At 47.1% G+C, this 22,301-nt stretch overlaps 1 protein-coding gene across 3 annotated transcripts in view; it reads left to right on the top strand.

The window, feature by feature from the left end:
- LOC142254737 (cadherin-1-like) overlaps positions 1-22,301 on the top strand; it is a 48,788-nt gene that overhangs the window by 5,317 nt on the left and 21,170 nt on the right. For 2 of the 3 annotated variants that reach the window (XR_012727307.1, XM_075325991.1), the window contains 3 exons: positions 4,746-4,880; positions 5,991-6,146; positions 13,393-13,537. Coding sequence is in view for 2 of the 3 variants with exons in the window: in XM_075325991.1 (XP_075182106.1) it covers positions 4,746-4,880; positions 5,991-6,146; positions 13,393-13,537 (436 nt within the window). In the remaining variant the exon portion in view is untranslated. The remainder of the gene's footprint in view (positions 1-4,745; positions 4,881-5,990; positions 6,147-13,392; positions 13,538-22,301) is intronic. The other variant, XM_075325993.1, reaches the window with a different exon arrangement.

Below are 22,301 nucleotides of genomic sequence, written 5' to 3'. Positions count from 1 at the left end.
GATGTGGAAGGAGCTGCTGAACACTCTTGAAGTTGCAGTGGTGGCTGATGTCTGTTGCAGTGTTTTCCCCCTGTCTGTCTTCCTTTCCTGGTGTGTTGTTCTAGTGCAGCGGTGGGGCTAGCGTCCTTCACCTTCCTACTCCCTAGCCAGGGACTATTGTAGGGTCACTCAGGGCTTCAGGTTCCTGATCAGCGACAGGTGAGGAACCTGTATAGGGATTGGTTAGGACTGCAGGGTACAGCGACAGGTAAGTGGAGGAGGGGTCCACCTCCCTCTCACTTGTCGTAGGGCACTCTGTTAAGGTGTCCCAGGTGTACCCCTTGTTTGTCATGATGTTACCCTTGTTGTTGTGTGTTTTGCTTCACGCTGGACTCTCCCCTAGTCTGAGTTATGACATGAGGCTGGTATCTGAGTGTGAGTGTGCCGACCCATGGAAGTGGATCCCGGTTCTCAGTGGCTCGAGGGTCCCCGGACCCGGGGGTCACGCGGCCACTCAAATGAAAGGGGTATTTTCAAGGGGTTATAAAGTTCGAGACGCCAGCCGTGGTGTGCGGTGATTGGGAGTACCACCTCTGCCATTGTTGGGCGTACCTGGGGTGATGACGGGGGAAGCCAGGTGTTGTGACCCTCCACGGGTAGGGGAATGCCCCGGGGACTCTGTGGGAGTATTAGGCCATGGGATGCAGGTATCACTCTTGCATACCTCCCAACTTTTGAAGAAAGGAAAGAGGGACACATTTTTACCACGCCCCTAGCCACACCCCTAGCCACACCCATTTGGCAGTCAGGGTCAGTCAGCAGATGCCCCGGACTGTTCGTTAATAGTCATAGCAGCCAGAATGTTCTTATATTTCTATGTATAATAAATTGCGCCATTTTTTTTCCACCATTTAGCGATCCCCATAAATAATTTGATCGCTGCATTGTTCGGTTCGTTACGATTACAGGGACACCAAATATGTCCATGTTATTTGCTGATTTGTGATGTTTATTATTTTATAAAAAAGTGTAATAAAATTACTTTATTCTATTTTTTTTATTATTTTTAGTAATTTTATTATAAGAAAAAACAAATCCTCTTTTCCTCTCTCTCTAGAATCCAGGAGATAGAGACACTGCTCTGTACAATGTAGCTGTGTCCTCTGTAATCTGCTGTGTATGAGGCTGCATTGTAGGTTCATTTATGTAAAATCCTCCCTCTGACATCATCAATCCTAGTGGCTCAACAGCTAGAGCAGCTAGGAAAGCCAGGGGGCTGCTGGACACAAGTTTGAAAGTTGCTGGTTTGAATCAAAAGTGGTGAAAAAAAAATAATTTATTTGTATTTTTTTCCTCATTTCTTTATAATAGTTTTATGGGAAGAAATGAATCTGACTCTTTCCTTCACCTACAAAGAGATGCAGTATTTATCTATCTATCCCTCTATCCATCTATCCATCTATCCTCTATCTATCCTCTATCTATCCTCTATCCATCTATCCTCTATCTATCCTCTATCTATCTATCTATCTATCTATCCTCTATCCTTCTATCTAATCTATCCTATATCTTCTATCCTTCTATCTAATCTATCCTCTATCCTTCATCCTCTATCTTCTATCCTTCTATCTAATCTATCCTCTATCCTTCATCCTCTATCTAGTCTCTATCCATCTATCCTCTATCTAACTATCCTTCTATCTAATCTATCCTCTATCCTTCTAATCTATCCTCTATCCTTCTATCTAATCTATCCTCTATCCTTCATCCTCTATCCTTCTATCTAATCTATCCTCTATCCTTCTATCTAATCTATCCTCTATCTATCTCCTATCTATCCACTATCCTCTATCTATCCTCTATCCATCTATCCTCTATCTATCCTCTATCTATCCTCTATCTATCCTCTATCTATCCTCTATACTCTATCCTTCTATCTAATCTATCCTCTATCCTATCTAATCTATCCTCTATCCAATCTATCCTCCAATCTATCCTCTATCCTTCATCCTCTATCTAGTCTCTATCCTCTATCCATCTATCTAATCTATCCTCTATCCTTCATCCTCTATCCTTCTATCCTCTCTCTTCTATCCTTCTAGCTAATCTATCCTCTATTCATCCATCTATCTAATCTATCCTCCATCCATCCATCCATCCATCCATCTAGTCTATCCTCCATCCATCCATCTAATCTATCATCCATCCATCCCTCCATCCATTCCTCCCTCCCTCTGTCCCTCCATCTATCCCTCCGTCCCTCCCTCCTTTCATCCATCCATCCCTCCTTTCATCCATCCCTCCCTCCCCCCCTCCCTCCATCCTTCCCTCCATCCCTCCTTTCATCCCTCCATCCCTCCTTTCATCCATCCCTCCCTCCCCCTCTCCCTCCATCCTTCCCTCCATCCCTCCTTTCATCCATCCATCCATCCCTCCCTCCCTTCCTTCCTCCCTCCCTCCATCCATCTTTGCAGCTGGATAATCTGCTTCTGATTTCTCTATTGCAATATAGAGGTCAAGATAACCAAATTTTCCTATGTTTTACAATACAGGCAGTGGGTCAGTGGTAGAGCTGCTGCCTATGGAACAATGAGCTTCACAGTTCACAGGTTCGAGTCCCAGCTGCCCCTGATAATCCAGAGCCAATGATAATTTAATTTATTCACTGCACTGAGGGGAGGAGTCGGGACATCAGCTGTGAGCCGCGGGAGTGCGGGACAGACCTCTAAAATCGTGGCAGTCCCGCAGAATCCGGGACGGTTGGGAGGTATGCTCTTGTACTCACTCAGTCCATGAATCAGACACCGGCAACCGGGTAAACCAAATCTCTTGACACCGCTGCCGCTGAGGGGAGCTAGTTCGGGTCCCATCCCCAATGATGCTGCCTGGTAATCCGTGACCTGCCTCCTGGCACTAAGCTTACCTCTCTGGTGGTCCTGGTAGTGTGAAACATGCCGGGTCCCGCTCTCCACTATGGCTAAGTGTAGGAGCTTGCTCTCAGAGGTCACGCTTGGGATTTTCTGGACTGTTTTGGGTGGAAAGTCCTACCCCCCCCCCCCCCTTGTTGCGCCAGTGCCCCGATTTTGGAGCGCTTGGTAATGAATCTTGAAGGCTCTGTTCTCCATGGGTGAATTATCGGGTTGCATGTAGCTACTCCCCGACCTAGGGTCCACCTACCCCGTCGTGCTTCGGTCCCAGCTCGGTGATGGTGCAAGGCCGCTGACTGTCCTACTCGACAGATCTGAGCCCCTTGCCACAATCCCCTGAGACTGGGGTTCCGACTCCTCTACAACCTAGACAGTTTCCTTATGGGAGTTCCCGCTCCCGGCCTCCTCAGAGCTCCTCACAGCTCCAGGGTCTCTCACCAACCGACTCACTGACTGACTCCTCGCCTCCCCTCCCAGACCCCCCAGGTGGGCGACTCTATTCCCCTCAAGCTGTCCACTGGTGTGTCTAGTGGGTGTGGTGCAGGGTGTATCTAGGATTTTGATTAGCTGATGTAGGCAACACCATTTGGTTAGGGACCCATAACCAAGAGGGAGGTGGATACTGCACGGGAGGGTAGATTTTGCAATACCCTGTGACGACCTGATAGTCCAGGGGCATCACATGAGCTTAAACAATATATGGGTCCTTTGCAGTCTAATAGTCCAGCTTTGGGTGTGGAAATGGGCACCTTACCTCTTGGTCCCAGGTTGAACCAATGATATGTCCACCCCTGGTGTTGCCCTGGTCCCAGGTTGCATCAATGATATGTCCACCCCTGGTTGTTCCCTGGTCCCAGGTTGTATCAATGATATGTCCACCCCTGGTTGTTCCCTGGTCCCAGGTTGTATCAATGATATGTCCACCCCTGGTGTTGCCCTGGTCCCAGGTTGTACCAATGATATGTCCACCCCTGGTTGTTCCCTGGTCCCAGGTTGTATCAATGATATGTCCACCCCTGGTGTTGCCCTGGTCCCAGGTTGTATCAATGATATGTCCACCCCTGGTGTTGCCCTGGTCCCAGGTTGTATCAATGATATGTCCACCCCTAGTGTTGCCCTGGTCCCAGGTTGTATCAATGATATGTCCACCCCTGGTGTTGCCCTGGTCCCAGGTTGTATCAATGATATGTCCACCCCTAGTGTTGCCCTGGTCCCAGGTTGTATCAATGATATGTCCACCCCTGGTGTTGCCCTGGTCCCAGGTTGTATCAATGATATGTCCACCCCTGGTGTTGCCCTGGTCCCAGGTTGTATCAATGATATGTCCACCCCTGGTGTTGCCCTGGTCCCAGGTTGTATCAATGATATGTCCACCCCTGGTGTTGTCCTCTTGGTCCATTATAGTTTCAGCTTGGACCCAGCAAAGAGAGACAACCACCCCCTTACCTGGCCCACCATACTTGGTTGTGAGATGGTTGGTCTCATTGCTAGTTCTGGTCTGTATATTTTTTGGTCAAACAGGAGTAAATGCCATTAGCGGCACCAGGAAAAATGATTCTGTGACGGAATCTTCTTGGGGATGAATGTGACAGATCCTAATTTACAAGACTTCACATTGTAAAGGGGAGATCCTTTATCACCTGAGAATGTCCTCACAATCTGATGTTGACCTAAAACAGTTTGTGGGTCACTTGACGTCACCCAATCTGTACAGTGGTGCCCTCATGTGGAAACTTAGTTGTGTCTCGGAAAAGATCCTTTGTCCCTTCATGTGAATGTATGTAGCAGACAGTATAGTAGGAATCATTTGACTTTACCAACTGGATTTGTGGTTCACAGGCCCAAACGTCTGCTGGAAATAAGGATATTGAGAAAACCAGTCCTCTCCTGAGAAGAAAGAAAAGAGCTTGGATAATACCCCCAATCCTCCTCTTTGAGAATGGTCGAGGTCCATTTCCAAAACTACTTGTCCAGGTATGGCGACTACAACAAGAGAAACAGACTCTGCATTCAAATATATAAAAAAAATGGGTAAAAATTGCAAAATAGTTCAACACAACAAATATAAAAAAAAGCACAAAATGCCACTGTTTCCTGACTTCTGAGGTCTCAGAATTATTCACCCCCCTTCATATTAAGATTCTTTAGTACTTAGTAGAGCCTCTCTGGCTGTTATGAATAGGCATCACCGAGCCACCACCATGCGTCACTGTAGGCATCACCGAGCCACAACCATGCGTCACTGTAGGCATCACCGAGCCACAACCATGCGTCACTGTAGGCATCACCGAGTCACCACCATGCATCTCTGTAGGTATTACCGAGTCACCATTGTGCTTCACTGTGGACTTCACGTAGCCACCACCATGCGTCACTGTAGGCATCACCGAGCCACCACCATGCGTCACTGTAGGCATCACCGAGCCACCACCATGCGTCACTGTAGGCGTCATGAAGCCACCACCATGCTACACTGTAGGTTTCACAGAGCCACCATCATACTTCACTGTAGAAATGACCAAGCTACTATTGTGATCAAAATTCAGACATTTCCAAAAAAAATTTCATATATATGTTTTGTTATGGGTTTTTTTTAAAAAATTTCTGAATTTCTTTATTTGACCTCTAAATAATAGTAGTAATAATAAGAAAAAACATTAATAAAAGTAATATAAATAAATAATCTATGCATGTTTAGTGTAATTGCCATGGCTTGCAGGATCATACCATTAGCTCCTTTTTACTGTACGATGACCCCACCCCAAGAAAGACAAATGAAATATAGCTGTGAACTAATGTTATATATGAGTGCATAAAAAATTCACGTCACTAAATTATCAGTGATCACTAATTTAATTAGTCTATACAAAAGGATCACTTTAAAAAAAGTAAGTTGTTTTCAGATATTTTAATTTTTTTATTTATTTATTGCAAAGAGCAGAAAGTTTGTAACTTTTGCTAATAAACCAAATTTGCAATGGGGGGGGGGATGACTGATTATGATAGTCAAATACAACGTCTACCTCCTATAAGCATTGATTTTTATTTTATTTTTTTAGTACATTCATTCTTTCATCTCCACAGGTTAAATCGAAATTCGGCTCTACTATGAAAGTGTTTTATAGTATAACCGGCCCCGGAGCTGATTCAGAGCCCATTGGGGTATTTACTATAGACAGAACATCTGGTTGGCTCATGGTGACCCGATCCCTGGACCGGGAAAAGATCGCTGAGTACAAAGTAAGTACCCGGCCTTTCTGTGGTCCCTGCCGCCACCAATATTAGGGGGCACCAGAGGTGTAACCTCCAGATCCCAGCCTTCAAGGCAAAATCTGTTTCGTCATTTCTAATTCTGCTGCCACCAGGTCCCAGATGCGACCGTTACCTCTGCCCCCCATAGCTGTGCCCACGAGGAGCTCCTAGTTGCCGCTTTTCTTTTGGGGGGGGGATTCTATTGACTATTATGTCATTAATGGGGGCACTATGGCTGTTGTAACAAAAAGTGATCAAAAAGATTCTGTTTCCCAGCAAGATGTCACTTAAAAACCAACAGCTCACAATGCAAAGGTAATTTCAGGAAAAAAAACCCCTCATACCGCTCCATCAATGGAAAAATATCTAATGTATATATATTATTTTTATTAATATATTTATTACTAGAAGGTGGCCCGATTGTAAGGAATCAGGTAGTCTAGAATGTGTATGTAATAAGGTAATGAATGCACTGGATGGGTTCGGTGTAATTTAGTATATTCTTATAATTGTTTATTGGTTTTAAAATGACAAACAACAGAAGGAACAGTTTTAATAGATGAGTCTAATGTGTAATGATGTCCATGGCTTGTAATGAAAGAAGGCCACGAACAGTGTAAAGTTAAGTAACAATATGCTGATGCTGTGATGTGGCCCAATGCTGGTATGTGCCCCCATCGTGGTGCAGCCCCCATCCTGACATGTGCCCCCATCCTGCGGGGTAATGTGTGCGGGGGGCGGAGTGCGGGGGTGGAGCCGAGCGGGGCCATGGCGCTGAGGACGTCCGTTCCAGGGACTGCATGGCTGGGGACAGGTGAGTGAGTGTGTGTGTGTGTGTGTTCAGTGTATACATGCGGAGTGCGGGGGGGGGGGTAGCCGAGTGGCGTAATGTGTGCGGGGGGCGGAGGCGAGCGGTGGGTATGTGTCGGCTGGGTTGCCGGTGTGGGTTCCCGGGGGTGCATCACTCACCGGGGAGTCGGGGCTCCATGTGGGTGCGGAGAAAAGTGTCAGGCATCATCCTGTTGGCTCGTAGTTTGGGCTGTTCAGTTAGCTGAGCTGTTGGTGACAGGCTCTTTAGCGCGCGCGGTGTCGCGATGTGGCGCCCTGGACTAGCCAGGTCATCACAGGTAACACACACACACACACCCACCCCCCTAGACAGTTACATTAGCCAAACACAAAACCCTTGTTGCCTCCCTCCAGGGTCTGACGTCCACACCAGGTGGGGCGGAGCCAGGCGGTTGGCCCCGCCCACCGAGGAGTTCACAGGCCTGGAGGCGGGAAAAGCAGTCAGAGAGTCAGAGTTTGGAGTTGAGTTCAGGAGGTGACAGAGAGAGGTCACGTACTGCGGGTGTCTGGGTCGGAGCCCAGGCACTGACAGCAAGGTTGGCAGACGGTGGCGGCCGTCTGCAGGAGTGGTGGATCAACGCGGAACCGTAGGACCGGGGTCGGGCGGTGGCCCGCCGGTACCGACCGGGGAGCGAAGTGAAGCTAGCACACACAGGCAGGGCCATCGGACACCGACCAGGCTTGGAGCCACCGTCAACAGTTAAATCCGAGTGTGACAGGAACCCCAAGGGTTTCTTAACAACCAAAGACCCGTTAGAAGGCAACTGTCCGCACCGTGAGGGTGTACAGCCACCGCCAACGGCTAGAGACCCAAGGGCCAGCGCCTGCGGGCAAAACGGGCTCCTCTGGCATCCATACACCGGAAAGCGGACTACCGTTGGGGACCCATCGTAGTCAAAACAGTACACAAAGGTGCAAGGAAAGACAGCCGCCATCACCTGTCCAGGAAAAGACACAGCAGCCGGCTGCGGGACCCGTCCATGCAGCCGTTTGGTTTACCGGAGACTTTGTGCATCTCTTGCTGAGTGAGTACACCCGTGCCATCCGGCGCCGCGCCGCCCCTGCAGCCCTGCACCTCACCGACCCTGCCTCCCCGTCACACCACCGGGCCCCGGGACCACCAACCCCTACCCACAGAGGGGGAAAACGACATCCCAGGTGCTCCCTACCATCGCTCCCGGGATCCCCGTCACCACCAGCGGTGGTGCCCATCTTCACCACAACCCGTGGGTGGCGTCACGGACTAAATCCCCAAACCAAATCAACCCCCTTTTCACTCACGGGCGAGGAGCGCCGCTTGGGTCCCCGGATCTGGCCCACTGCTCGAGCCACCGAGCAGCAGTGCCGAACCCGACCGTTAGCGAGCCCAGCGTCCCCTCCGCCCGCGACAGCGACGGTTGTCACTGTAATGACATCATCTTGGAGCAAGACAGACAGAATAAGGCAATTTTATATATATATATATATATATATATATATACAGTTAGGTCCAGAAATATTTGGACAGTGACACAATTTTCGCGAGTTGGGCTCTGCATGCCACCACATTGGATTTGAAATGAAACCTCTACAACAGAATTCAAGCGCAGATTGTAACGTTTAATTTGAAGGTTTGAACAAAAATATCTGATAGAAATTGTAGGAATTGTACACATTTCTTTACAAACACTCCACATTTTAGGAGGTCAAAAGTAATTGGACAAATAAACCAAACCCAAACAAAATATTTTTATTTTCAATATTTTGTTGCGAATCCTTTGGAGGCAATCACTGCCTTAAGTCTGGAACCCATGGACATCACCAAACGCTGGGTTTCCTCCTTCTTAATGCTTTGCCAGGCCTTTACAGCCGCAGCCTTCAGGTCTTGCTTGTTTGTGGGTCTTTCCGTCTTAAGTCTGGATTTGAGCAAGTGAAATGCATGCTCAATTGGGTTAAGATCTGGTGATTGACTTGGCCATTGCAGAAGGTTCCACTTTTTTGCACTCATGAACTCCTGGGTAGCTTTGGCTGTATGCTTGGGGTCATTGTCCATCTGTACTATGAAGCGCCGTCCGATCAACTTTGCGGCATTTGGCTGAATCTGGGCTGAAAGTATATCCCGGTACACTTCAGAATTCATCCGGCTACTCTTGTCTGCTGTTATGTCATCAATAAACACAAGTGACCCAGTGCCATAGAAAGCCATGCATGCCCATGCCATCACGTTGCCTCCACCATGTTTTACAGAGGATGTGGTGTGCCTTGGATCATGTGCCGTTCCCTTTCTTCTCCAAACTTTTTTCTTCCCATCATTCTGGTACAGGTTGATCTTTGTCTCATCTGTCCATAGAATACTTTTCCAGAACTGAGCTGGCTTCATGAGGTGTTTTTCAGCAAATTTAACTGTGGCCTGTCTATTTTTGGAATTGATGAATGGTTTGCATCTAGATGTGAACCCTTTGTATTTACTTTCATGGAGTCTTCTCTTTACTGTTGACTTAGAGACAGATACACCTACTTCACTGAGAGTGTTCTGGACTTCAGTTGATGTTGTGAACGGGTTCTTCTTCACCAAAGAAAGTATGCGGCGATCATCCACCACTGTTGTCATCCGTGGACGCCCAGGCCTTTTTGAGTTCCCAAGCTCACCAGTCAATTCCTTTTTTCTCAGAATGTACCCGACTGTTGATTTTGCTACTCCAAGCATGTCTGCTATCTCTCTGATGGATTTTTTCCTTTTTTTCAGCCTCAGGATGTTCTGCTTCACCTCAATTGAGAGTTCCTTAGACCGCATGTTGTCTGGTCACAGCAACAGCTTCCAAATGCAAAACCACACACCTGTAATCAACCCCAGACCTTTTAACTACTTCATTGATTACAGGTTAACGAGGGAGACGCCTTCAGAGTTAATTGCAGCCCTTAGAGTCCCTTGTCCAATTACTTTTGGTCCCTTGAAAAAGAGGAGGCTATGCATTACAGAGCTATGATTCCTAAACCCTTTCTCCGATTTGGATGTGAAAACTCTCATATTGAAGCTGGGAGTGTGCACTTTCAGCCCATATTATATATATATATAATTGTATTTCTGAACATGTTTTTGTAAACAGCTAAAATAACAAAACTTGTGTTACTGTCCAAATATTTCTGGACCTAACTATATTATCTAGTCAATTTACAAAATTCAGAAATTAAAGAAAAGAGAAAAAGAAACCAAAACTATATATATATATGAGAGAGTTCTTTTATTTTATTTTGTGGGGGGGTGTTTTTAGAATTTCCTGAATTTATTTAAATGCTCCTAAATAATAATAATGGCAATCATAAAATAAATAATAATAGTATGTTATTATTATTGTTATTATTGTTATTATTATTTAGGAGTCAAGCATAGAAATTTTGAAATTTCTAAAAAAAAAAATATAACAGGAATAAAAAAGAAAACAAACAATTATTTATATATATATATATATATATATATATATATATATATATATATATATATATATATATATATATATATATATATATATATAATCTAATATATAAAGCTTAATGTGTGTGTGTATGTCCGGGATTATTGGCATCTGCACCGTCGCAGCTACAGCCACAAAATTTTGCACACTCACACGTCTGGACCCCAAGAGCGTCATAGGCTATGTTTTGAGGGTAAGTTTTAACCCCGCGCTTTACAGTTATTTGCCAAAAAACCTGCCTCCATTAAAGCGAATGGAGCTGGGAGCCACAGTGCAGCCAGAACTTCAGAAGAATGCGCAGCCACGCCCTTATATGGAATGTTAGCGTGTCACAATGCAGCCAGGGAAAGAGACAGACATGGTAAAAAACAGACATAGACAGGGTAAGAGACAGACACAAAGAGACAGACTGACAGGGAAAGAGACAGACACAGACAAAGAGTCAGAGACAGACACAGGGAAACAGACAGACAGGGAAAGAAAGGGAAAGAGACAGACAGGGTAAGAGACAGACAAAGACAGGTAAAGAGAGAGACAAAGAGACAGACACAGGGAAAGAGACAGAGGGAAAGAGCGGGAAAGAGACAGACAGGGAAAGAGACAGACAGGGAAAGAGACAGACAGGGAAAGAGACAGACAGGGAAAGAGACAGACAGGGAAAGAGACAGACAGGGAAAGAGACAGACAGGGAAAGAGACAGACAGGGAAAGAGACAGACAGGGAAAGAGACAGACAGGGAAAGAGACAGACAGGGAAAGAGACAGACAGGGAAAGAGACAGACAGGGAAAGAGACAGACAGGGAAAGAGACAGACAGGGAAAGAGACAGAGGTAGATAGATAGATAGACAGACAGGGAAAGAGATTGTGACAGACGGAGACAGAGACAGTTAGACAGACAGGGAAAGAGACAGACAGACAAAGAGATAGAGAGACAGACAGAGATATATATACAGAGGGGGAGACAGAGAATGGGAGAGAAACAGAGAGACAGTTACTATCCCGGCCGTCAATACATTCTATTTAAAACCTTCTATCCCGGGAATGTTAATACATTCTATTTTGTTAACAACAGTTATTAACCCGGGCGAAGCCGGGTAGTACAGCTAGTCTAATATATAAAGCTGAATGTGTGAATGTGTGTGTGTGTGTGTGTCCGGGATTGGCATCTGCACCGTCGCAGCTACAGCCACAAAATTTTGCACACTCACACTTCTGGACCCCGAGAGCGTCATAGGCTATGTTTTGAGGGGAAATTTTAACCCCTTCTCTTTACAGTTATTCACCAAAAAACCTGCCTCCATTAAAGCGAATGGAGCTGGGAGCCACAGTGCAGTCAGAACTTCAGAAGAATGCGCAGCCACGCCCTTATATGGAATGTTGGCGTGTCACAATGCAGCCAGGGAAAGAGACAGACACAGAGAGGGTAAGAAACAGACATAGACAGGGTAAGAGACAGACACAGACAAAGAGGCAGACTGACAGGGAAAGAGACAGACAGGGAAAGAGAGGGAAAGAGACAGACAGGGAAAGAGAGGGAAAGAGACAGACAGGGAAAGTGACAGACAGACAAGGAAAGAGATAGACAGGGAAAGAGATTGAGACAGACGGAGAAAGAGACAGAGACAGTCAGAGACACAGACAGACAAAGAGAGAGAGAGAGACATACAGAGGGGGAGACAGACATTATAATTACATTTATATCTATTTGTTTTGTGTTTTTTGTGTGCAGAATACATTTTTAATACATTGTATTTTAACAGCAGTTATTATATAACAGCAGTTATTATATAGTACAGCTAGTACTATATATATACATATATACATATATTTATATATATATACACAATATATATATATACATATATATATATATATATATATATATATATATATATATATATATATATATATATATATACAATATATATATATACATATATATATATATATATATATATATATATATATATAAAAATATATAATCTATAATTTTGGTTGTTTTTTTTTTAATTCCTGAACTTCTTTATTTGACTCCTAAATATAAATAGTGATTATATATATTTCTTTATAAGACTCATAAGAATTATAGAATTATATTATTATTATTTTTTTAATCAGATCATTATTATTAAACACAATACAATCAGTACAGAGAGAATACATTCGTTTGCATATAGGTCAACGCCAAAACTCACTTAATGGCATAATATTGGTCAGCCACACAATTCCTTCTCTGTAGAAATTTGTGTCATATTCTGATATTATTACTATTATTATTATTATTACTATTATTATTTAGGAGTCAAATAAAGAAATTCAGAAATTTCTAAAAAAAAAGAATAAACCAAAACATTTTATTATTTCCATATGTGATATATATATATATATATATATATATATATATATATATATATATATATATATATATATATGAGAGAGAGGAATTGAGCTTTTTGTGTTGTTGTTTTTGTGGGGGGAGGGGTTTATCACTTCCCCCCCCCCACCTGTAATCTTTCCCTCATTTTTAAGTACGGTACATTACCACATAATAAGTGGTGCCATTCAAAACTATAAGCCATCCAGCAAAAACAGACGAATAAAACATATAAAAAGAAAATCTACTAATTTTAGGAAGAACGCGATAACCTAAAGTTAGAATTGAAAATTGGCCGCAGGACAAAGTGTTTCTCTTTTTTTGCACCCTGTACAACACACCACATAATGTGTCAATCTTTCCAAAAAAAGTGGGTGGAGGTGCACCTATCAACCAATTACATTACCGGTTTCTCTTTCTACAAAACTTTGGTAAATGAGATCTTCATTCTGATTGGCTGCTATAGGCCACGCCTCCACTGGTTTCAATGCAAACATTTTTTAGTGTTATTTTAAATGGCGACACAAGGTTAATAAGGACAGAAATTGCTGATTTCAGGTGACCACATTTTCTATATCGGAGTCAGGACAAACGTTGGAAGGTCCAATGGAAATCGTCATTAAGGTTGTAGACCAGAATGACAACAAGCCGGTGTTCACACAGGAGTATTATGATGGAGGCGTGAAGGAGGACGCACTACCCGGTAAATACACTGAAATGTTACTTCTTGTAAAGGATTATTTCCATGTTTGTAGATGGGGTTGTTGGATAGACTTTTGCAAATTACTATTTATTAAAATTTTTAGCCGTTTTTGTGATCTATATAAATGTGCAGGAGTTTTGGAAAGGTGCGGGAAAAAAATACTGCAAAGGAGTGGACCCACTGGACCACAGGGGGACCCACGCTTACCTGTTATGGTCAGGAGACCCCAAAAAGTTCTTACAAAAATCACATTAAAAGGTAGATGATGATGCACAAAGTGTAGTTGGAAACTTAGCTGGCTGCAATCCACTGACTACACAGACACAACTAGAAGTAGCGGTGGAGCGTTCCTAACAAACCCAGACACCTCGTCCCTGCTGGAGAACTAGCTAACCTTAAAGATGAAATGAGGAATCCTGACTTGCCTTGGAAGAGTCCCAAAGGAATGTCAAAGCCTCCAACAAATAACGACGGTGATGTAAGAAAAAAAACACACAGATGATAGATATAGAATGAACAAAGTGAGGCCCTGCTAGCTAGATACAAAAGTATAGGATAGATTACTGGTTGCAGCCAGTAAAAACCTGATAAAATACCAAAACCTGATAATCAAAAAAATTCTCTTAAAGATGACACAATCTTTCCTCCCACTATATCAGGAACTCTTGAGCAATAACATTTAAATGGAAAATGCAATTGTAATAGAAAAGATCATAACTCCAAAAAACACATGAGATACAAAAATACAAATCCTGATCACATAGGGAGTAACAACTCCCTTTCTTGCTGGGAATAAATTGCCCTCCAAAAATGGTGCAGGGAAAGCACATATTCACTAGCAACAAACAAAAGATAATATTCTCAAACACAGGTTTAGGAAAAGGCACAAATCAAGCAGAAATGCCCTTCAGTGCAAATTCAGCTCCAACCAAGCCCAGACCAAGAGCGCAAAATACTTATCAGGCATTGCTGCAGACTCAGGATGACATGGGAACAGAACCGATACAAAGGAACAAAAAAACGCTGTTGAAAGCATTCCCGGAGAATCCAAAAAAAGGCTCAAAAGGTAAAACAAAAATCTAAAGAGAAGGTCAAAAAGCCCAAAGGCTGGAGGACAAGAATTCAGGACATCTTCCCATGAGACAAAAACAATTATCACCAGCAAAGGTTAGACAAAGACTGCTTTCCTTTATACCCCCAGGCTGGACTCAATAGGCTACCTGAAACAGCAATCATCTTCTACACCTGTCTGCGCTACAGATGCAGAATTAGATTCTCTACCAGCATTAGCCACTAGAGGGAGTCCAGAAACACTCCCAGGGACAGCACCATCTCTGATGGTATTCACAACAATTACCCTTTACTGAGAGGGGTTGACTAAGTGCCTACCGAAGCAGACATCAGGTGCCATCCCCAGGGCAGTGTCCGGGGACTGTGGCAGATGACCCCCAAGGCAAGGATGGACACTGTTATGGACAGGCTCAGGGGTAGACAAGCAGAGTCTCTTGAGCTGACTATACAGCAGGAAGGTGTTGTGAATGTCGTCTGTGTTGGTGCTGTTCTGAAGCTCCCTTTGGTGGCCAGGAATGGTTGTGGAGCTGAATCTGAGCCTGTGACTCAGACAGGTGTCGGTGTTAATTGGGAATTGGGGAAGTCCTATTGCAGACAAGTCTGGTCTATATAGGAGAGCACTTTGTGTCCTGCGGGCGCCGGTTATAATTAAATTTTTCTCAGTTTCTGTTCCTGGCCTGGAGCTTTGTCCTTCCCTGTATCCCTGAGCAAGACTTCTGCAGATAAGTTTTCACTTTTTGTCTTGTTTCCTGGTTTACACTTTAGGGTGTTGTTTTTCCTTGCTTTCCTTTGTATCTGTTTTCTTGCAGGTGAAGTTCTGTTTCTCTTGTGTTGTGAGCATGGGGGTTTCCCCTTTGCTAGCTCACTTGCAGGAAAAGGGATTTTATCCCTGTCTAATTTGATTATTTGCTCTTCTGTATTTTGTGTTCTTTTTTGGCATTTTGTTCTCTCATTATTTGCAGGAGTACCTGATATAGTGGGAGTGAAGTCTTATGACGTCCAGGGCCATTTTTACTATCAGGAGTTTTGTATTTTTGTATAGGGATTTTGCACTGACCACAATCAGTTCCTTTCCTTTGTATCTAGTTAGTTGGGCCCCGCCTTTGCTAAATCTATTTTTCCTATCTGTATATTGTGTTTTCCTACATTCCCGTAATCTTTGTATATGGGGGGCTATCTACTCCTTTGGGGACTACTCTGAGGCAAGGTAGATTTCCTCATTTCATTCTGTGAGGTGTAGTAAGTTTCTCAGGATGTGACGAGGCGTCTAGGTTTTTAGGAACGCTCCACGGCTAATTCTAGTGTGGCCTGATAGTTAGGGGATTGCGGTCAGCCGAGGTTCCAACTACTCCTGTTTTCGTAGTGTTTTCTCACCAATCGGAGTATCTTCCACGAATACCGGATCATAACAGACGGATAGGCAGAGTCTCAAGGGCAGACAGGTGCAGTCGGGATGGTTGAGGCAGGTAGGACAGCAGGAACTGGCGGGTACTGAAAGCATGGCCAAAACAAGGTGACAAGTATGAAAAGATCAACACTGGCATAGGACTACCCTGACAGAGGACTATATAATAATATTTATTAATTTATATAGCGCTGTTAATTCCACAGCGCTTTACATACATTGGCAACACTGTCCCCATTGGGGCTCACAATCTAGGTTCCCTATGAGTATGTTTTTGGAGTGTGGGAGGAATCTGGAGGAAACCCACACAAACACGGGGAGAACATACAAACTCCTTTCAGATAGTGTCCTTGGTGGGATTTGAACCCAGGACCCCAGAACTGCAAAACTGCAGTGCTAACCACTGAGCCACCATGCCGCCCGGACTATAATGGTCTACACTGACAACGGACTACGGGACCTGACAACTAGCTTGCTAGCAGGACACAACCTAACTGACCTTATTGCTTAGGCACCTCCCCTAGTGAGAGGGTGACTTAAATCCCTAGAACCTGTCATCAAAGCACTTCTGGGAAATGGCGCACCAGCCCTTTAACATTAGGGCAGGTACATGTGCGTGCACCCTAGGCTCATTCCCGGGAGGCCTATGTGTTGTATACAGGATCAGGAGGAGGCAGGAAAGCCACACGCGGAGGACAGCAGGGAACCAGGCCACAGTGGTGAGTGAGTCAGTGTCCCTGCTGGGGAGAGGCAGAGCCATGTAGTGGTGCCAGTGCTAGAGTTTCCATGTGGTTTGTCTGGGTTTGTCTGGTTTCTGAGTTTTTAGCCACTAGCAGCTTCCAGTTCTGAGCGGATGTCACTGCTGGACATCTTCCGAAGAGAAGTAACCGTGCTGTCTCTTTCATTTGCTGCACAAAGTTTCTTTACCAGATCACTGGTTCTCAATGTTGCCCATTCTTGGTGCTTCTTTCAAAGAACTGCACATCATGAACCCCCAAACTGCTTTGAATTATTTTCCTGGGACAGACCTTCCTGATGCAGTATAACTACCTTGTGACTTGTTGCTGTGCTCAGTCTTGCCATGGTGTATGTATGACCTGTGACATGAAACTATCTTCCACAACCTCACCTTTGTAGCAGAGTTTGTCTGTTCCTCACCCAGGTATAAGCCTCCTATACAGCTGTTTCTGTTAATTACTTTCAACCTACATATGAAAATGATGATTATCACCTGTTTGATATAATTGGATATTTATACACCTGATTATAATACCCTGAAATTGTAAGTGTACATATAAGAAATTATTCTGCTTTGAAGGCAAAGGTCGGTCACACCAAATATTAATTATATAATATATAAATCTGTGTGTGTGTGTGTGTGTGTGTGTATGTATGTCCAATAAAGGAATACACACTGTCGCATTTACAATCACAAAATTTTGCACAGCTGCCTTATGTGACCCAGGGAACGTCATATTCTATGTTTTAAGGGGAAATTTCTTTGTCGCTCCATTGGTAGACCCAGACAATTGGGTGTATAGCTTCTGCCTCCGGAGGCCACACAAAGTATTACACTTTAAAAAGTGTAACCCCTCCCCTCTGCTATACACCCTCCCGTGCATCACGGGCTCATCAGTTTTTATGCTTTGTGTTGAAGGAGGCTGACACTCACACAATGCTCCACATTTTAGTCAGCAGCAGCTGCTGATTATATCGGATGGAAGAAAAGAGGGCCCCTAACAGGGCCCCCGGCATGCTCCCTTCTCACCCCACTAAGTCGGCGGTGTTGTTAAGGTTGAGGTACCCATTGCGGGTACACAGGCCGGAGCCACATGCCGTTTTCCTTCCCCATCCCTTAGGGGCTCTGGGGAAGTGGGATCCTATCCGGTCATCCAGGCACTGGGACCGGCCTCCCTCCGCAGCCCCTGTGGGATTCTGCCGGACAGGAGACGGAGTATCTCAGGGACAGGGCCCTGCATCTACAGGTACTCTGTGTCCCCTTGGGGACGGTGCATAGAGCACCTTGACCTCAGACGCTGCAGCGACTGCGGTGATTGGTATGACGCCGGGACTACCGCTCCGACCGCGCCTGCTTGCCGGCCGCGGTTTTAACTTTAGTCCCCGGCTTTTGCGGCCTAGTGCCTTACACTCCCGCCCCCGGCCCTGCCAGTCAGGGGGAAGAGCGGGACGGTCGGTCTAATGCCGACAGTGAGAGCTGGAGCACACTTGGCTGTCCTCCTCCCCCCTCACTAAGCACTCTACGGCACAGATCCCCGCACAGGTACTCAGTGTCCCCTTGGGGACGGTGCATGGAGCACCTTGGCTCAGATTTGGCAGCGACTGCGGGGTTGGTACGGGACTACCGCGCCGACCGTGCCTGCCTGCCGGCCGCGGTGTTTAACTTTAGCCCCCAGCTTTTGCGGCCTAGTGCCTTAGACTCCCGCCCCTGGACCTGCCAGTCAGGGGGAAGGGCGGGACGGTCGGGCTGACGCCGACAGTGAGGGCCGGAGCACACTGGGCTGTCCTCCGCCCCCCTCACTAATCACTCTATGGCACAGATCCCCGCACAGGTACTCAGTGTCCCCTTGGGGACGGTGCAGGGAGCACCTTAGCCTCAGACTTGGCAGCGCCTGCGGGGTTAGTACAACTACCGCGCCGGCCGCGCCTGCTTGCCGGCCGCGGTTTTAACTCTAGCCCCCGGCTTTTGCGGCCTAGCGCCTTAAACTCCCGCCCCCGGCCCTGCCAGTCAGGGGGAAGGGCGGGACGGTCAGTCTGAGGCCGACAGTGAGGGCTGGAGCACACTCGGCTGTCCTCCGCCCCCTCACGTTTCACTCGGGGCACCAGATTCCCGCACTTTTGGGGTTACGCCCACGGCTCCCCCCTCCACTGTAAACGCCGACAGCCATGTTTTTAAGCAGCACACACTTCTTGAGCGGTCGGTACGCCAGGGGGCTTCTTCTCGGTGCTGGGCCCCCTAGAGTGCTGAACTGTATATATAGATATATAATGTTTGTATGCATTTTCACAGTTCGACTGTACATATGTATCCCTCAGTGATCGCTGTGAGCATTGCTCGGGCCATGTGGCACTCGCTCAGCCGGAGCCGGGGGCACTGGTTGAGCTCCGCCGGCGTCCCCTGTCCAGGCGGCAGGGACAGAGTTGCAGCTTTTGCTGAGAAACTCTCTGAGTCATTTTCACTATCCATGACTCAGGCTATGGACAAATGGTCTGCTAAGATACTAGGAGCTTGCAGTCCAGACCGGCCCCTTACACAGGCCCCGGGCACTGCGGGATCGCCCCCAGGCCTCTCTCGGTCTGCGACGAAGCGTGCTCCTGGGGTGGCCTCCGTCACGAACCGCAGTCCCAGACCGGCTAAGCGGCCTTGCTTAGAATCTTCCCCGACTTCATCAAGGGTCTCAGCTTGAGGACTCTATAGAGGACGAGGCAGAGGTCGCAACCCAGGACTCTGTCCGGACGTGGCTCTCAAGGCTTCAGAGATGCTGTCCAGAAGCACAGGGCTTTCCCAGACAAGCGTTTTTACTAAACGCCTTATAACACACGTTGTCCCTTCCCCTCTGACGTTGTTAAGGGTTGGGCTCAGTGTCCCAAGGTGCCCCTCCAGTCTCTTGACTGGCGGCTAAATCAGTAGTAGCAGTGGCTGACGGTTCACGGTCCCCACATGTCCAAGACCGATGGATGAGACATTCTGTCTTACGGTTACAGGATAGAGCTCAGTTCTCGTCCTCCGACTCGTTTCTTCAGAGCATCTCCGCCCCCCGAGCGAGCCGATGCACGTTTTCAGGCGGTGAACACTCCGACGGCAGGAGGAGTTGCGATCCCCGTTCCCCTTCAAGAACGTAGTCGCGGTTTTTACTCCAACTTGTTCGTGGTACCAAGATAGTACGGATCACTCCGCCCCGTTCTGGACTTCACACTGCTCAACAGACAGAGAACCTGACGGTTCCGGATGGAATCTCTCCGCTTTGTCATCGCCTCGATGGCCCAAGGAGACTTCCTAGCATCAATCGACATCAGGGATGCTTATCTCCATGTGCCGATTGCACCAGAGCATCAACGCTTCCTGCGTTTCGCCATCAGGTCGAGTCTTCACCAAAGTCATGGCAACAGTGGTGCCGGCCCTACACTCTCATGCCTCGTGTTGGAGTTTCATACTCTCTCAGCAATAGTGAAGCTTCCGCTGCATAAACAGCGCTCAATACAGACAGGGGTGCACTCTCTCCTTCGGACCCAGTCACACCCCTTAAGGCGCCTCACACACTTCCTAAGGAAGATGGTGGCAGCAATGGAGGCAGTTCCCTTGCGCAGATTCGTCTGCGTCCGCTTCTATCGGACACCGCAAATGGGACAGATCGACGTCCCTAAACAAGAACGCCTCTTTTTCCCTTGCAAATCTTTCCGGCCCCAGCCGGGGCTGTGGTCACGACGAACGCGAGTCTGTCAGGGTGGGGAGCGATCTTCCTCCGCCACAGGACTCAGGGAACCTGGACTCCGACAGAGTCTTCCCTTCAGATCAATGTTCTGGAGATAAGGGCAGTGTCTCTAGCCCTAAAGGCGTTCCAGCGGTGGCTGGAAGGCAGGCAGATGCGAAGTCAGTCGGACAATGCCACGGCGGTTGCGTACATCAACCACCAGGGCGGCACACGCAGTCGTCGAGCCTTCCGAGAAGTTCGGCGGACTCTGCTGTGGGCGGAAGCCACAGCCTCCGCCACCTCCGCAGTTCACATCCCGGGCGTAGAAAACTGAGAAGCAGATTTCTCAGTCGCCAGGGCATGGAAGCAAGGGAATGGTCTCTTCACCCGTTGCCGCTGGGGAACACCGGACGTCGATCTAATGGCGTCTCGGCACAACAACAAAGTCCCGGCATTCATGGCTCGGTCCAAGGATCACAGAGCTCGGGCGGCAGACACGTTAGTTCAGGACTGGTCGCAGTTTCGACTTATGTATTTCCTCCTCTGGCTCTACTGCCCAGAGGGTTACGCAAGATCAGGTCAGACTGCCGCCGCACCATCCTCGTCGCTCCAGACTAGCCGAGGAGATCGTGGTACCCGGATCTGTGGCACCTCACGGTGGGTCAACCGTAGGCACTCCCAGACCGACCAGACTTGCTGTCTCAAGGGCCTTTTTTCCATCTGAATACTGCGGCCCTCATCCTGATGGTGTGGCCATTGAGCCCTGGCCCCTAGCGTCATCAGGGTTATCTCAAGATGTCATCGCCACCATGAGACAGCCAAGGAAACAACGTCCGCCGAGATTTAGCCCAGGACTTGGAGGATCTTCTTATCCTGGTGCTCTGATCAGGGTTTTCCTCCCTGGCCGTTTGCCTTTTCCACTTTTCCCTTCTTTCTTTCACTTCAATCCGGAATGGACAAGGGCTTGTCTCGGCTCTCTCAAGGGACAAGTATCGGCGCTTCCGTGTTTTTTCAAAAGCGTCTAGCCAGGCTTCTGCAGGTCCGCACGTTCCTGCAAGGGGGTTGACCACATAGTCCCATATTACGAGCGCCCGTTCGCACCCTGGGATCTTAACAGGGTGCTGACGACTCTTCAGAAGCCATCTTTCGAGCCGATGCGGGAGGTCTCTCTATCTCGCCCTTCGCAGAAGGTGGCCTTCCTAGTGGCAGTCTCATCACTCAGGAGAGTGTCTGAGCTAGCAGCGCTATCATGCAGAGCCCCCTTCCTGGTGTTTCACCAGGATAAGGGGTTCTGCGTCCGGTCCCGGACTTTCTCCCTAAGGTATCCCCGTTTCATCTCAAGCAGGATATCTTCTTACCCTTGGGCCCTCATCCAGTTCACCAATGTGAAAAGGATTTGCATTTATTAGATCTGGTGAGAGCACTCCGGCTCTACATTTCTCGCACGGCGCCCCGGCGCCGGTCGGATGCCCTCTTGTCCTCGTCGCGGGCCAGAGTAAGGGATTTCAGGTTTTCAAGTCAACCTTGGCTCCGTGAATCAAGGAACCGATTCTTGAAGCCTACCGTTCTTGTGGGCTTCCAAATTCCTGCAGGGCTGTAAGCCCATTCTACCAGAGCCGTGGATGCTTCCTGGGCATTGCGACACCAGGCTACGGCTCAGCAGGTGTGTCAGGCGGCTACCTGGTCGAGTCTGCACACTTTCACGAAAAACTATCAGGTACATGCCTCTGCTTTGGCAGATGCCAGCCTAGGTAGGCGACTCCTTCAGGCGGCAGTTGCCCACCTATAAAAGGGGGCCGTTTTCGGCTCTTTTTATCGAGGTATTCTTTTACCCACCCAGGGACTGCTTTTGGACGTC

Source organism: Anomaloglossus baeobatrachus, chromosome 10, assembly GCF_048569485.1.
Source record: "Anomaloglossus baeobatrachus isolate aAnoBae1 chromosome 10, aAnoBae1.hap1, whole genome shotgun sequence".
Lineage (NCBI taxonomy): Eukaryota > Metazoa > Chordata > Amphibia > Anura > Aromobatidae > Anomaloglossus > Anomaloglossus baeobatrachus.
Note: the sequence above shows the minus strand (reverse complement) of the source record. Positions and strands in the feature narration are given on the sequence as shown.